Source organism: Pelodiscus sinensis, chromosome 7 (genome assembly GCF_052426305.1).
Source record: "Pelodiscus sinensis isolate ZL-2025 chromosome 7, ASM5242630v1, whole genome shotgun sequence".
NCBI lineage: Eukaryota > Metazoa > Chordata > Testudines > Trionychidae > Pelodiscus > Pelodiscus sinensis.
In genome coordinates, this window is record NC_143058.1 from 68200456 (window position 1) to 68218540 (window position 18085).

Consider the following 18085-nt stretch of genomic DNA (forward strand, 5'->3'; position numbering starts at 1 on the left):
TGAAAAATATATAATAATTTCTTGAAGGTGTGCCTTTTTATAACCTTTCCTCTGTATTTTGTTACAATGATATCCCGTGTTGCTGCTGTTGACTAATAATACATACTAAAAAGAAAAAGCTTTTATGTACTTTAAAAATGAGCTTCAGTTCTCAGTCTCACATTGCAGTTTGTGTAATGTCACTGATTCAAAGTATCTACTTCTGCCCCCATTCCCTCTAAAAAAACTTACCTTGAGAAGTTTTTATTCAACTCTGCTGTAGAACAGTAAAAGGTACATGTGGACATATTTCTCTACAGTTTAAGAATTTGTACATAGTACTGTTTTAATGCTAAAAGATTACCCCGTCCCCACCAGCCAATAAGATATGGCAACTGGACACTGCAAATTTTACTTTGCAGAATTGCCTCTTCATTCTGACATGGGAGCAGAATTTCTTTATCCCTTCCCTATGGAACAGGCAGAGTGGATGAGTCAGAGAACTTGCAGCTCCCTCTAAAATCTGTGTGGCTCTTATTGGCTTTGTCAAAGGCTAGGGCCATGCACAAGAGGCCTTGTGCTCTTTCAGTGCCTTCCAGTTCCTTCTGATGCCTCCCAGTTCTTTAGCGAGCATGATTCTTAGACATCATGTTTCCAAGAGCTTCTTTACCACCTGCTTCTCTGAAATGTCTTTCTCGGGAGAGCATGCACACATTGCTAAGGGGAAACCTGAGTGAATATGTTAATGCTGATGGAGTCAGCATCGACTTACTCAGGAAATCCCTTGGGATTTGTGGAGAGGGGGTGGGGGGGAATAATACTGTGGAAAATTACTATCCCCCAAACTTTCCTGTAGCCTCCCCCCTTCCTTTCTGCAGTGTCTGATGCTTACAGAGAAATGTGTGAGTGTTGGGCATTATATGTGAAGAAGGAGGAGCTAATGCCATGAAGGTGACATGCTTCCATTCCACAACCTTTTGGCTCCCTTCCACCTATAACAGTGGTGGGTAACTTGCAGCCTGAGGACTGAAGCAGCCCATCAGGGTTCTATGTGTGGCTCATGAGACATTTTGTTTACTGCTGTCCAAGCACGGGTTACCAGATTCTGCTGGCTTCTGTCCGCATAGTGTTTTTCCTTATTGGCATTACTAATGTGATATTTTGTGTACTCTTGTTTTACATGCATGAAGTGTGTGCTGATTGCATACAACATTGAGTGTGAGAGCCATGTGCTCCTGCTGCATCCAATCAAAGCACTGCTATGGTTCAGTCAGCATACCCCTCAAATTCTGGGTACATTAACACAGTTAGCAAAACTACCCTATCCCGGGTGATCATCTTGGTTACAACAATCTTGCGGCCCACTGAGACGGAGGGCCACTCATGTGGCCCACTCATTAGCTTAGGTTGCCCATCGCTGACCTATAGAATGATTAAGACCCCTAATCCTTAGGGATTAGTTGAGGGTTGGAGAAGAGGTTCCCCCACTTTGGGTTATTATTAAAAACTGCACTTGCTAATAATTCTTAATTCCAAGAGACAACTCTGTAAAAGCTCTTTTCATAAGAGAGAGAATATACACCATTTATTTAAAAACAATGCTCCAGTTTTAGGTTGGTATAAATGAAATAACCTTGACAATTTTTAAAACTGATTTTTTAAAATATAATTGCTATTATTATTTTATCTTCTTGACTTTTTGAATTTTGTTGACAACTGTTCTTCTTTCCTAGAAATAATGCTTGCTTTTACACTAAGGTGTTTGTGCACCATAAATAAGATTTACACACATTTCAAATGTTTGCATACCTCTTCTTTTTATTATGTTTTCCTTCCTACAAATGCAAACTCAAGATTCTGTGTTTCGGTTGCTGCTGTTAATGTCTTTTAAAAAAAAAAAACAATGGTGGGCTTTGTCATCAGAATATATCTGTTTTTAGTGAGTCTTTTTTCTGAGCTAAAATTTAATATATAAGCGCATACCCATTGAAATATTTTTTTAAAGACGTCGTATACTCTAAAATAAAATTTAAAAGAAATATACTGAATTAAAAAAAAAAATCTGTGATTTATGCCTGCCACGTAGGTAAAATATCAGCCATTCTTCTTGGCAGTTTATCACCAAAAAACCCAGATTATTCTTCTATCTCTGCCCTGTTCTTGGGAGCAATGTAGATTATTAAATATATAAATATACTAATACTGACAGGAACATTGTTATAATACAACATGCATGTGTATATGCCTGCTAAGCAGAAGAAAGTTGGCAAAATGTAAACTTAATTTAGATGGTCTTAGGTTTACCTTGACAAGACTTCTTCAACTAGAGTTTCTTCCCCATAAAAATGTACTAATGATTAGTGGTTCTCTGTAACAAGAAGGTGGTGTGATTGTTCTTTTACTTTCCCTACAGCTCTAAGCACTTCTCCTGCTAGTGTATTTTCATTTTTCCACACCTCCTAATGGACGACATTGTTTTAGTGGGTAGTTGTGACTTTCGGTAACACTTGGAGTTTGTCACCTATTTTAATAAACCAAATATTCTGGAGTCTTAAAGGAAAATGTGGGAAATTTGCAGCTTGTCTATACACACATCCTGTAAAATCTCACGCAAAAGCTGACAGCCTCTTTCCACTTTTCAGAAAAGATTAAGGCTTCCTTCTTCTTTGGGTAGTGTTCCCGTGGGTGCTCTATTGTGGGTGTCGGGCCCGTCCTGGCGCTGCAGATCAGAGATCTCAAAGCTGTTGTCTGCTGGACTGCGCATGCACAGTGGCCATCTTGCTGTTTTTCGTGCCATTTTCTGTCACGCAGTCCGGCTCCGGCCAGTTCCCCCTAACCGTCTTCGGGCGCAGACGGAGAAACAGCTGCCTTGGACGTCGTTTGTCGGAACCTGAGAGGAGAGAATTTGAACCATTATTTTTGTAAATAGTATAGTTCTTCTAAAAGTTAGTTAATGGTTCGTTCTTAAAAAAAAAAAACTTCTTCTAGTAGCTAGTAGTTAAGATAGCACAATGCCTGGCTCCCCAGGCTTCAAGAAATGTGCGGCATGTAAAGACTGCATGCCTGCCTCAGATGGCCATTCCACATGTATAAATTTCTCGATGAGGGGCCCATCCCACAAAAGTGCCCCCACTGTTCAAAACTGATGGCCAGGGCTTGCAGAGATCGCGAAATGCGTCTCAAGATGTTATTGTTTGACAAAGCCCTTTGGCCACAGTCGGCACCTCCCACGGATCCCCACCCCACCTTGTACCAACCAAGGCGGCGTACAAGAAAAAGCTTCCATCACCGTTCCGTTCTCTGCCACCACGAGTGAGCACGACGGACCAGCCCGGGACCTCGGGGCTCATGGTCTCCTACAAGACGGAGAAACACAAACAGCCTCGTAGCGCATCCACAACTAGTGTGTCGGACCGCTCGGCACACCAGCCCAAATCAGCTCCAGCACCATCAGTGCCGTCTCCTTTACAGCTGCTCTGAGTGCCACCGGCACCCACGCCGACAGTCTTGGCACCGACTCCGTCGGCACCAGGAGCTACGGCCCCGACTCCATCATCGTCACTGGTGGCTGCCGCACTGAGCGCTACGGCACCACCTATAGCCTCGGCACCAATGGTTGCGGAGTCCACTGATTCGTCAGCACCGAAAACTACGGCATCGACTCCGCCTCTGGTACCGACCACTCCAGTACGAGCACCACCTCTCACCAGGGCACCCTCAGCCTCTGCTAAGCCGGCACTGACGCGCACGGAGCGCAGTCCTCCACGCCCTCCATCATCTACAAGGTCAGTCTCATCTGCATCACCTATCCAGGCCTGCAGTAAATTCAAGGAGAGAACGCACAGAGTATCTTCTCTGTCTCCGAGCCCTGGGCCAGAGGCTTTCTCTCCCAAGCCTCCTTCACCACCCATATGCTCGCCTCGTGTATCCCACCATCCTTCTCCTGCAAGCTACCGAACTGAGACTGCCTCACCGCACCATTGACATCACTATCATCGATATTACTCTCCATCTCCCTCCTACTCTAGGCGATGCTTCAGGTCTCCAAGGTCTCCATCATATCATAGAACCTCTTACTACGGACATTGTTACTCGCATCACCATCATTATTCACCTTATCACAATGACAGGTGGCACCAACACTACACTTCCAGGGACCGATCCCTGCGCTCACCTCCTCGTTCTACAGCTAGATCGCTGTCACGCTGTCCTCCGCTACCCCCGCCACCTAGGAGTTCATCCTTCTCCCCACAGTCGGACAGGCCACCAACGCCTTCGGGGGTTCAGCCTACAACAGTGGAGACCTTTGATATCTACGCCGGCCATCCCTCTGACACGGAGGACTCTCACCACCAGTCCCCTGATGATGCGGTGTTTCATGGGGGCTCTTTGCCTATGGACAACATCAAGGACTCTCAGGAACTCTTCAAGAGGGTTGCTGAGAGCCAGAATGTCCAATTGGCAGAGGTGCATCAAAAACAACACCATTTATTGAGGAATCTTCATCCTTCCCACTCCTCAAGAGTTTCCCTCCCATTGGACGGCGCCATCCTGGAAATAGCTGATGGCATTTGGCAAACACCAGCCTTGATCCCACCTACCAACAAAAAGGCGGACAAAAAGTTTTTTTTCCAGCCAATGGCGTAGAGTTCTTATTTAACCACCCACTTCCGAACTCCTTGGTGCTCGATGCCACCCAACAGAGGTCCAAAGCACCCCACCATAACACTACTCCAGGGGATAAGGACATCAAGAGGCTGGACCTCTTTGGCAGAAAAGTTTACTCGTCTGCCACATTATCATTCCGTGTGGCAAACTATTCGGCCTTGCTCGTAAATCACACCTTTGATAATTTAGCCAAACTTGTCCCCCTCCTCGAGCACCTTCCGGAGTCCAAACGCCAGATATTGAAAGCAGTGATACAAGAAGGTTTCACGTCCGCCCTTTCAGCTCTCCATATTGCGCTAGACTCAGCCGATACAGCAGCCCGCACCATGGCCATATCCATCGTGATGCGCAGGGCGTTATGGCTCCACATGGTGGCAGCCTCAAAGGAAATCCAGTCTAAAATGGAGGATTTGCCGTTCGACAGGCAGAATTTGTTTGGGGACAAAACAGACCAGGTTCTTCACTCTGGCAAAGATGCGCACCACACTAAGGACTCTGGGTATGTACACCCCGCCTTTTAGACGGAGGCGCCACGCGCCATACCAGAGGCAGAGACCGCTCCCCTATGCACCACCCTAGGGGAGACAATATGAAACCCAAAGAGGTTGCCAACACCCCTAGAGGCGTCGTCCACAACAGCCCAGCCCAGCTCACCAACAGGTAGGCAAACAGCAGATTTGACGGGAACGTCGAGGGACTGTGAACCATCCAGTTGCTACCTACTCACAATGTCACCAAAGCACTCTTCCACCATCATTTGAGGCCCTACCAACACCGTTGGGTCGCAGTAACATCGGACCGATGGGTCATACAGCTAATAACATCTGGCTACATGATTCCATTCCTATCCCTCCCCCCCACTACCCCTCCTTCCTCCTCCCTTTTCAGGGACCCATCTCACGAGTTTCTTCTCGCTCACGAGGTAGACCACCTACTCAGCATGGAAGCAATAGAGAGGGTCCCAGAAGCCTTCCAAGGGAGGGGCTTTTACTCCCACTATTTTCTGATGAAGAAAAAGTCAGGAGGGCGGCGGTCCATACTCGATCTTCAGCAACTAAATTGATACGTACGCAAACAGCGCTTCAAGGTGGTGACATTAGCAACAATCATCCCATCCCTAGAACAGAATGATTGGTTCACATCTCTCGATCTGCACAATGCCTATTTTCACATCGCCATCCATCCTGCACACAGGCGTTTCCTCCGCTTCCTGGTGGGAACAGCCCACTACCAGTACAAAGTCCTTCCGTTTGGCCTATCCTCAGCCCCGAGGGTCTTCTCCAAAACGCTTGCGGTAGTGGCAGCCTTTCTTCGCCAGTTAGGAATTTTCATCTTTCCCTACCTAGACGATTGCCTCATCAGAGCATGCTCATTCCAAGAAGCCGAGTGGGCTGTTACCACGACGAGGCTCATGTTCGATACAGTTGGGCTCATAGTCAACATCCAGAAATCTTCACTGACTCCTCGACAGTCTATACGGTTCATAGGAGCCCATCTCCACTCCACAACAGCTCAAGCCTACTTACCTTTGCCAGATTCCAGGCCATTCAAGATGTGGTGCAAGTGATAAACACGAGCCCTACAGTACCTGTCCTCATGTGTCTACAACTTTTAGGGCACATGGCTTCCATGACATACATCGTAGCCAACACGCGGCTTCACCTCCGCTGCCTCCAGCAGTGGGTGTCCAGAATATACACACCAGGCAGGCACGACGTGCACAGGATGGTGGTGGTTCCCATCATGGTCAAATGATCTCTTATTTGGTGGACCATTTCCGGCAACCTGCTGGCTGGTATCCCCTTTCACAAACCACAACCCAAGCGTCAGCTCACAACGGACGCTTCATTACTGGGATGGGGAGCACACATGCAAGGTATCCAAGTCCAGGGCCAGTGGTCTCCTGAAGAGTCCCTCCTCCACATAAATCTGTTGGAGTTACGGGCTGTCGCGAATGTCTGCAAGTATTTCCTTCCCCTCCTTCGCAATTAGGTTGCAACAGTGCTCACAGACAACATTACTGCCGTCTACTACATAAACAAGCAGAGAGGAGCGCGCTCCCATTTCCTGTACACAGAGGCGATCCGTCTCTGGACCTTTTGCAACCAGCATGGTTGACCATCACCGCCGCCTACTTACCAGGGAAAGCCAATACCATGGCGGACGTGCTGAGCAGAAAGTTCGCTTGCCAGCACAAGTGGGAGATACACCCACACATCATAGGTACCATCTTCAGCAGGTGGGGTCACCCTTCCATCGACCTTTTCGCCACGCAGTACAACACAAAGTGTGTGCATTATTGTTCACGAGCAGGAATCATCCTGCACTCGATAGGAGACTCCTTCCTCTTCAGTTGGAAAGGGAGTCTACTTTATGTGTTCCCTCCCATTCCATTAATAACGAGAGTATTAGAGAAGATACTCCTAGACGAGGCAACAATAATTCTAATAGTTCCGTTCTGGCCTCACCAGGTATCGTTTTCCTACCTATATTGAATGTCTTCTCATCCTCCGTTCCATCTCCCGGACCGTCCAGCTCTCCTGTCACAAGATCACGGCCGAATACTGCACCCACAACCACGCTGACTTGCCCTTCTTGCCTGGCTGCTAGTTGGTTTAAACAAACAGAAATAAGTTGTTCTCAAGAGGTTAAGAATGGTCTCGTGAACAGCAGAAAATCTTCCACACGGGTGACTTACCTGCACAAATGGCATAGATTCCAACAGTGGTGCATGTCCCATAAAGTGCCATGCACCACTAGCCCATTGCCTTTCATACTGGAATACATCCTACATCTTAAACAAGCTGGTCTCGTTTTATCATCGCTCAAAGTACACCTGGCGGCGTTTACAGCATTTCATCAATAATTGACGGATTCACCCCATTTTCTCACCCAACCACGAAGAGATTCTTGAAAGGTCTTACCAGTCTCTTTCCCAATCACAGGCATCCTCCAGAACCCTGGAATTTAGAATTGGTCCTACACACATTAATGTGACCCCCTCTCCTTTGAGCTGTGATTTCAATACCCTATCGATGAAAGTGATTTTTCTTGTGGCTATTATCTCTGCAAGGAGGGTAGGAGAATTGACCTCCCTCTCAGCCAATCCACCAAACACTATTTTTACTCCTCAGGTGGTTATCCTTTGTCCCCAACCATCCTTTTTACCAAAAGTTAATTCCGCCTTCCATATAAATGAGCCCATTATATTGCCAGTTTTCTACCTGAAACCCCATACCTCAGACCGCCAAGCAAGACTACACTCTCTAGACATTTGTGGAACCCTCACGTTTTATATCGAGAGAACTCACGTAACTCTTAGCACTTGTTCATTTCCTTGGACGCTCACTCGAAGGGCTCCCCTCTCTCCTCGCAGCGACTTTCAAAAATCATCATCTCCTGCATAACCTGCTGCTACGAACTAAGGAATAAGCTGCTTCCACAGACTATTACAGCCCACTCTATGAGAGCGGTAGCCTCTTCTGTGGCCTTCCTCAAGGGAGTTCCCCTGAAGGACATTTGCTGAGTGGCTACCTGGTCTTCAGACTTTACATTTGCTAAACACTGTGCCTTGCAGAACATCCTTCTAACAGACGCAGCCGTAGCCTGCTCAGTGCTAACCACGGCGGTAACCCACTAACTCTGAACCCGCTGCCTTCATCCAGGCTACTGCTGTGAAATCGCCCACAGTGGAGCACTGACGGGAACACTACCTGAAGAAGAAGAAGTTACTCACCTTGTGCAGTAATGATGGTTCTTCAAGATGTGTGTTCTCGTGGGTGCTCCATGACCCGCCCTCCTTCCCTCTTCCCTCCATCCATGGTCCGGCATGAATTTAGTTATCCACATGTACGCTTATCATGGGCATGGCCCAGTTTCTCGCAGTCCCATGAAGTTTGTTTACATCCACTAATCCTGGCTCTCAGTGTTCTGTGCTGTTGTTTAGTTCTAATTTACCCAGATGTCTTCTGAGAGCCCAGTAAGCAGTGAAAGTGTTACTAATGCTGCTACACAATATTGACCTTCCGTGGTTTGTCAAATTCTCTGGATGGGCACCAGTCAGGTCCTGAGGGTGCCAAACTACAGAAGTTCAACCTACATCATGCGTTAGTTATCACATGGTAAATGCACACCTCTTTTGGCAGTAAAGCCAAAACCTTTGTAGATGTATTACAGCGAGGGATCACAATGTGTTTTACAATGTCAGGAAAGGTTAATTACTCCCATTTGTCTGCTAGATAAATTGTGGTTCAGTAAGTTTAAGTAACTCATGCTGTGAGAATCCAGTTCTCCTGACCTCTGTTTCTCTCTCTTAACCATTAGATTTAGGTTTATTTTTGTTCATAAACAAATACAGATATGCTGGTAAAAGTATTAACATAGCTTCTTCCTTATTATTTTTGGAAAGAAAGACTGAACAGCTCTTGATCTTCATGAGCTTAAAAGTATTGTTCCTGGCTCCTACTGTGGCATGCAAATGAGGGACTCTTCCCCAATTTATTCTGCACCTGCTCAAAAGATCATGAATAATCTTGGCCTATCTATCTGTATGTGCTCTAAAATATAGCAACAGAGATATATGGTCTGAATGAAGCATGCATGGGTATAATTAACAAACTTGAATGTGTCAATACACTAATCTCCCATGCATGTGAAATAGATGTTATATTTATTATGGCATTTTATGCCTTTTAATTCATACAGTGCCCTCAATGAAATGGTAAGAGGCAGGATATATTTGGCCAGCTCCAACAAAACCTAAGATGGTCTGTATGTAATAATATATCTTTGATTAGGGTGTTTTTGCAGTGTCATCATACAGACTAGAGTCAGATTCTTACTTGGCTCATCACAGACAGCAGGCTTATGTGACCTAGAAAATATAAGGGGGTGTGTGTATATATTTTTAGCACAGTTTCAGGGTATAACCAAGATTATAAAAATCAAGTTTTGTAGGAAACTTACTGGGAAATAATGACACTTTTTCAAAAATAAATATAGGTAAGGCTTCTTAACAGCTTTGAGTCTTCTTTTTCAAAACCTGTTGGTGAAGTGCATGAATTTATAATGTAATCTTTAGATTACCAGTTATTTTTAAAGTATCACTCTGTGTTGTTTCATAGTGTGCAGCCAGTTCTGAAAATGAATCTAAACTAATCTGTTGTGTGGTTATCCGATATGCACGTTTAACTAGTTGACTGATCTCTGCAATGTGAGAACTTTGAGCTAACGTGGCCTAGTAACTAGATTCAGAAGTTTTGACCACAGCTTTTAATCCTGATTTTAAGAAATAATTGGTTGGTAAAAATGTGCTGCTAAATTATTACCAATTTCTTCTTTTACAAAGTTCACTTTAGTAAATTCTTACATTTCATGGCTATCTTAAAACAATTTATTTAAATTATCTTTTCTCAGCCATTCAATGGGCCAGGCAAGCATCATAACACTTTTGCATTAATCAGCAATGAAGATTTATATCTGTACCCATGGTGTCACATTAATACAGGCTACAATAAACAGTGAGATGTTTATATTAGTTGTGTCACAGGCATCTTTCTTAGTTCGGTCACACACATATCTACTGTATAGTTGAGAGAGTTTGTCTGTTTATTTATTTTGTTCAAGAATTCATCATAAACAGTAAGAGCTAGGACTACCAAATTCAGCATACAGCTTCCTCTTAGCATAACTTAAGCAAAGTAAGACTTTGGTTGTGCCAGGAAAATGGGAAGTGCCTGGAATGGGATTGCTTCTCATAAAACCATTAGAGTTACCAGCTAGACCCCCCCCCCCCAAAATACCGGACACACTTGATCGTGGGCAGGGAGGGAGGGACTGGCTGGGAGAGGGGCGGGGCTGGCCAAGAGGAAAGAAGGCAGGGAGCGGAGGCCGCGGGGCTAGCTGAAAGGAAGAGGGGGCGGGGGAAGCAGAGCTGGAGGGGGATCAGGGGCCGGGGGGGCTGGTTGAGAGGAGGGGCCAGAGGAAGGGGGGCAGGAAGCAGAGCCGGCAGGGGGGAGGGGTGCAGCCTCTGGCCGCAGCTGGAGTCCAACAGGCCACACCCCCGGTAGGCACTCCCTTCAGTTACTAGTAGAAGCCCGGCGGGGGCGAGGGGAGTGGCTGGGAGTCCCAGCCACAGCCACTGCCCCTGCCCCGCCCGACTTCTGCACGCAACCACAGGGCTCCCAGCGCCAATCGCGGCCACCTCCCAGTCGCGTCCCCACCCCTGCCAGGCTTCCATCTGGCGCCCAGATGGAAATTCAGAAAATACCGGACATTGCACGTGTCTGGTATTTTCTGAATTTTTCTACTAGACAGAGGGCGCAAATACCAGACTGTCCGGTAGAAAACCAGACACCTGGCAACCCTAAAAACCATACAGAAAAGAGATGGTACCCAGATTCATATGGGGACATTGGTGCCTGTCTAAAATGTGGATATAACTCAAAATAGAGGCTGTAACAAATATGGGGTTTTTAAAGAGGAACTCTGAAGCAAATTCTTTCCTCACTGCTTTGTTGATGGGCAGAGGGAGGAAGAATTTTCTTCCTCCACTACTTATGGTACAAAATATCAGCAATATTACTTCGGAGCTGCTGCTTCATCCTCAAAGTCACAGTAGCCTCCCTGTCTGTTGTGCTCCCCAGTCAGCTGCACAGTAGGAACTCCAGTGGAGCTCCTAGGGAAATCCTAGAAATGTGTCTCTTTTCATCGTGCTGTCCACCACCACTGAAGCAGAACCACTAAATTAAGGACTTTTTGGAAGGAAAAAGAGTCTCATAATGGCCCCTGTGATTATATTCTTGTACTAGTAAATTAGGCTAACACAGTGAATCCTGCAGTACAAATAGTGCTCCATGTGTTTGTGTAATTAAAAGAAATAAAGATTGGGGAGCAAGTGTAGTCTGTATCTGCAGTCTTGCAGCCTGAACATTCCACTTGCGCAGAAAGAGTACCTGTATAATTTTTACTGGAATTCAGTGTACTACCGAGGAATGCACCATGCAAGGCAAGGAAATACCTGGAAAGACAGATGGGATTTTAAGGCTCTGCATTGTATTGAAATTGTAGATATATTTTTGCTCACTTTTACATTTCTTAGGTTCTTTGTACACATTAGGACACTTGAAATTCAACATTGTTAAGAAATTTCAGGTTAAATCTAACTTTTTATCTTAACTTATCTTGTGCTTAAGTGCTGAAGCACTTGAGGAACGTTGCGCTGGCTAAAGTTTGTGTATAATTATTAAGATTTTTAGTGCTCACTAGCTTTAGTCAGACAACTCCCATTAATTTCAACATGAGTTGTGCAATTAAATCCTCTAGTTTGTTTTGAAAACTTCAACTAAGGTTTGTCAGTGTTTGTAAAATATTTGCTGATAGACTGTAATGGTTCTGGGGAGCTCAAGCTATTGTAGTTTTTTGTAAGATCATTCGTTTGTGGATGTGTCTGCACAAACACTTAGTTGTTGACAAGCTGGGATGTAAATCTACCTATCACTAGTTTGCTGCATGCTAAGTATATGTATAGACCATGTTGGTGTGCACTAAAAGTTCTCTAGTGTGTTTTGATTTATCCCACTTTGAAATGGGAGTATATAAAAACACACTAGGATACCGTGCCATAGCATAGTCCACACCACTTGTTTGTTGCAAACTAGTGTTGCGGTAAGTTTATACTTCAGGTTGCCAAAAACTAAATTCATGTAGACAAAACTTGTATTTTAAACACTTGAATATATCTGTGAACAGTATAGATAGTAATAGGAGTGGCGGTCCTTAACATTTTTCATGTTACCTTTTATAGCTATGTAGGTGTAGGGCTTTTTTTAAACAAAAGCAATTGATAAATACCACCCTTTCTTCCACTGACTAGCCCAAAAATAGGGGATTATTTAAAATGCAAGGTTCTTTGTTAATGTTGGTACAAAAGGACAAAAGCTAAGAGGGTCAAAACTAAGTCTTGAACCTTGTTTCCTCTGGGGTCTGAAATCCAGTGTTACTTATATAGGGGGCTTGCACAACATAACAAGGTGTAGAATTAATTGTGTAGTCTTTTTTTTTATTCTCTTCTCTCAAAGCATTTTACAAAAGAGTGATTAAGTAAGCATAATTTCCTTTACACAAATAAGGAAGCTAAGGCACAGAGAGTGATAATTAGACACTGAATCTAAGAACAGAAATCTAATCTAATGATTCCCAGTACAGTGATTTATCTTTTGACCATGGTACTATGAGCATCATAACATCTGTATTATAATGCCAGCCAGTATGACGCATATGCGAGATGGCATATTTAGGACCCCAACCTGATACAGTTAAAGAAATACAAACATACTGACTACATGAGTCAATGTGACGGCAGAGTGGATCCATAATATATTCTTTTGCTGATTATTTTTCCAGCAAATGAACATATTTCAATTCTTGCAGAAGCCCTCATAAGTGAAGTTACATCTATGGGCAACATATATGTGGGAACAGATTCCTTTTCTTATTTCTTATTTAAACTAGGAGTATGATTTTATGAGATGATATTTCATAAAGTACCACAACATGTATGTTCACACTGAAAGTTATGAATGCAAGAGGATCAAAATACAGAATGTTGCATGTCCCCTGTAAGTGCATGGTTGTGTATGTATGTTTTTAGTCATGTAATGTTGCACATGACTTGAGTTCAACAAACTTAAATATAATGTCAAAAGTTTGACTCTGTGCCATTTTGTTTCAGGCAGTTATTTGGCAAAAGACCAGGGTGTCGGATCACAAAATGTCCTTTATGTCAGTTCTGGGAACTGCCGGTATGGGCAGTATGATACCTTTTCAACATTGCTGTGAAGATCCTGAGGTAAATTTTTAAATATTCTTTTCCCTACCCTCACAAAAAACCTACCAGCAAAGAACAAAACTCAGAATTTAAAAAGAAAAGGCTTCTAAACTTAGTTTAACTCCTTTATTGCTCTGTCATCATTGGTTTGTTAATTGAAAATGCTCTTCAAGAATCATTGTGTGGCAGTGATCAAGTGACAGCAAAAATAGTGACATGTAGAATTACTGATGATTTAGTGCTCTCTAGTGTAGGATACATGACTTATATGCAGGAGAGTGACCTGTTTAGTTATCTGTATTTTCATATCATTATCACCACAATGGTATCTCAGCATCTTAGGCTACAGCTACACGTCTATTCCGCGTCTTTTGAGCGTGCCCACTATTATGAAATATAACAGGCTCGCTATTCCAATGTCCCAGTAAATCTCAGTCCACGAGGAGTAAGGGACATTTTGGAATAGCGATTTATTTTGAAGTAAGTGCTCTGTAAACAGTGCCAAATTTCAAAATAAGCTATTATGAAATTAAATTGAAATAAGCTACACAATTTGCATAGCTCAAATCACATAGATTATTTTGAGCTCCGGGTGCAGTATGGATATACCTGTATTGTATAGAACATCCTCTGCATTTGTGAAAAGTCCGCTAAAAGTATCTGTAAAATAACAACAACAGAAGTAAATGTGTGAATTACTATGTGCCCCTAAATTTAAAGGCCTTAACAGATAAGATTTGCATTGATTTGCATTGCATTGATCTTACTTGCTCCCTTTTTACAATAATGGGAGCTTTGCAATTGTTGCCTCCTTTGCAGGAGATATCTTTCTGATATTTTTCAAAGGTATATTTTGACTCAGAAATCCTCCATTTAGTTTTATGCCTCACTCCTCTGTAGTCTAATAATTGTTAATTTTGTTCTCTATCTTGCAGCTATAAATGAGTTACAATGTTGACTAGATTAGCTTCAGGAGAACTGAGACATAATTGATCTTGTAAATGAGGTTAGTTAGCATGTTGAGAACTATTTTGTTTTATTAGTTTGTTCATTCGAATATCACTCTTAAATTGCGCTTATGCAAACCATTAATCTACACATACAAATATCGGCATTGGAAAAGGTTCCGAAAAGAGCAACAAATATGATTAGGAGTTTGGAATGGGTCCCATATGAAGAGAAATTAAAAAGACTTGGACTTTTCAGCTTAGAAAAGACGAGACTAAGAGGGGATAGGATAAGAGGTCTATAAAATCATGACTGATGTGGAAAAAGTGAATAAGGAAAAGTTATTTACTTATTCCCACAATATAAGAACTAGGGGTTACCAAATGAAATTAATAGGCAGCAGATTTAAAACAAACAAAAGGAGGTTTTTCTTCAGTCAGCGCCCAGTCAACCCATGGAACTCCTTGCCAGAGGATGTGGTGAAGACTAGGACTTTAATAGGGTTCAAAAAAGAGCTAGATAGATTCATAGAGGTTAGGTCTATCAATGGCTATTAGCCAGGATGGGTAGGAATGGTGTCCCTAGCCTCTGTTTGTCTGGATATGGGTGAAAGGGGAGGGATCACATGAGGATTACCTATTGTGTTCCCTCTCTCTGGGGCATCTGGTATTGGCCGCTGTTGGCAGACAGGATATTAGATTAGTTGGACTGTTGGTCTGACCCAGTATGGCTGTTCTTAATATAAAGCTCATACTTCAGAGCCCACAGTGCAGCCAGCTCTCCAGGAGTGAGGCTGGCAGCCAGTGTGTGCCAGGACCTGGCTCCTGGTTGCTTACTTCACTGCCAGGGAGCTGGCTTTACTGTGAGCTCTGCAGTATAAGTTTTATACTACAGAGCCTGCAGCACGGGGCAGCATCTGACTTCCTGGGAGCCGGTACATGCCAAAAGCTGGCTTTAAAGTCAGCTCCTAGAGCACCAGTTCCTGTCTGCTACCCCACTCCAAGGGCAGAGCCAGCAGCATGGGGTGGCAGTCAGATCCCTGGGAATGGGGCCAGGATCGACCATTAATGGTAGGGGTGGGGAACCTCAGGCCCGGGGGTCGGATGCAACCCTTGACTTGCTTAGAACCAGCCCCCGAGGTTCACAGGCCCCTCTTCTCCCCAGCATTAGGGATTACATGCTGGTGCTTCATTTCTCGCCTCCCTCCCCCCCCGATGGCCCCTTGTGGGCTGGAGTGCACAAAATCTACTAGGCTGGGTCTCCCAGGCTCTGGTGTGCAAGGAGAATGTTTTTCTCCTTCTCAGTCAGGGGCCACAGTGAGCGGTTTTTTCCTCTTCTCACTTGTGTACGGCCCCTGACTCATTTTTCCGTTGGTCAGTGGTCTTGACCCAAGAAAGGTTCCCCACCCCTGCGTTACAGTGCAGATAACCTCGTGCTTATCCATTAACTGTTTAAACGATTACACTATTTCATCCCTAATGCACTGTAGGGGGCGTTGACGCCCTTAGCCTACCAAAGGGCTCATCATTGGGCCCAGATCCTGTACCCCCTACATCTCTTATCCCCACTAAGACACCCCATTAGTTCCTTATCCCCGTGCCTTCCCCAGAGTAGCTGTCCTCCCAACCAAGGCTTGAGTCAATCTGTCCGCCACTTCTATGGCACGTTGCCGCGAATAGCGCCTTTCCGGTAGTGTGGGAGGGGGGCCTGGGCCACCCTCGCTCCAGACCCCAGCCCAGGACTCTAAGGGCAGGAATCCTTGTTCCTGTCTGGTTGGTGGGGTGTGACCCCTTAATTCACCAACCCGCAGGCTCTGACTGCCCCGTCCTGAGCTACTTCCTCCCAGCAATGTCTCTCACTCCAGTGCCTCCATCACACCAGCTGCCTGACCTTCCCTCCAGTGTTCAGCCTCCGGCATTTTGAATTACCCACACAGGCTGGGCCTCACCCTTCCTCTGTCCCCGCCCCTCCAGGGATGCCGGGAGACGCGGATGTCATCTGGGGCTCTGTGCATGCGCAGGGCGCCGCGGCAGAGCAGGCCCTGCATGGCCTGCGTACGGGGTGGCCTTGTCACCACTGAGTGCCTCGGATCCCCCCAGTAAGTGTGGGTGCTGGCGAGCCCTGGCGGCAGGGGGTTCACCGCCCTGTCACATGCACCTACACACACTGAGAAGTAGGAAGGTGAAACTGCTTTTGCATTTGTGCTCTCCTCTGACAACAGGCATAAGAACAGCAATACAAAGAAACCACTCCCATTTGCAAACACAATATTTTTTGTATGTGGAAGGCATGTAGCATTTATGTGGGAGGACTCCACGGCAATATATAGGGCAGTGGTCACCAACCAGTAGATTGGGATCTACTGGTAGATCTTGGAGTCTGACAGGAGACCTTGACTGGCCTGACCAAGGGGCTATGAAGTGCTGGCACTTCAGCTGCCTCTCCCCCCACTGCTGCGCAGCTCCTGCCCTTTGCCTTAGAGCTGCCTCCCACAACCCCCGGTAGATTCTTGCTTGCTGTGCAGGATAGGGGAAGGGGAAGAGGGGTGCTGATGTCAAAGTACCCCTCTCTCACCCTCTATTCTATCTCCACAAAGCAGAGTGAGGGTCACAATAGGACTTGGGAGGGAGTTTGCTGGCTGCCTTTGGGAGTGGGCCAGGGATGAGACTGCCTTAGCCCCACTGCACCACCACCCAAGAGCCACCTGATGTAAGCAGTGCCCAGTCGGACCCCACATCCTGAAACCCTACCCCAGTCATGAACTCCCTCCTGCACCCCAAACCCCAGCCCTAGCCTCAAGCACCCACGTATCCAAACACCTTCCCAGAGCCTGCTCCTAGAAACCCTTCCAGCACCCCAACTGCTTGCCCTAAGCTCAGCTCACAGCCCCTCTCACAGTCCAAATCCTGTAATCCAAGACCAGAGCCTGCACCCCAACTCACTGCTCCTACCTCATAAAAGTGAGGAAGGATGGGGAAGGGAGGGAGGATGGAGTGAGTGGGGAAGAGGGGGCTTCGAAAGGGCACAAAAGAGGCGAGCAAGAGTATTTGGGTTTAAGGTAGACCTTGGCTTGCACTTAAATTGAAAAAGTGATCTTGTGCTTTAGAAGGTTAGAGATCACTGATACAGGGAATGGAATGAAAGGGCAAGTGAAAGCTATGTGAGTTCACCTGGGTAGACGGGTCCTTAGATCATTAGTTACTAGATCAGTGAGGTATTTTCTATGCCTTGGTTAGATGTTGGAGGAGTGAAAACATAAGTTCTGGCTTCCTAATATTTGCATCATCTGTGTGCATATATATTTATATGGCATTTCCTGACTTTTGAGTCACTTTGTAACCTTAATGTTCTCCTTCGAGTGGTCCCCGTGGGTGTTCCACTGTGGGTGCTGGTGCATCCTCACGCCGGTGACCAGAGACTTTTCTAGCTGTTTCTGCCGCGCAGGCACCGTGGCGTCCTCTAGTGTCATTGGAATTGAAGGGCGCCTGCGTGCGCAGCTCCTCAGTTCCTTCTCTACTGTCCTCGGCAGCAGACAGAGCCCTCTGTTCTCCTTACTTCTCTCTAAAAATAGTAAAATACCTCGTTTTATTCCCTAGTTACCTCATCATCCAAGTTCTTTAGCCCTATTCGCCTCCTGTCTAGTTATTTAAAAAAAATATATTT

General features: G+C 45.3%; 1 protein-coding gene across 1 annotated transcript in view; it reads left to right on the forward strand.

The window, feature by feature from the left end:
* PMS1 (PMS1 homolog 1, mismatch repair system component) overlaps window positions 1-18085 on the forward strand; it is an 86176-nt gene that overhangs the window by 24645 nt on the left and 43446 nt on the right. Inside the window, 1 exon segment of the mRNA XM_075934175.2 lies at window positions 13379-13495. Coding sequence (XP_075790290.2) covers window positions 13379-13495 — 117 coding nt within the window.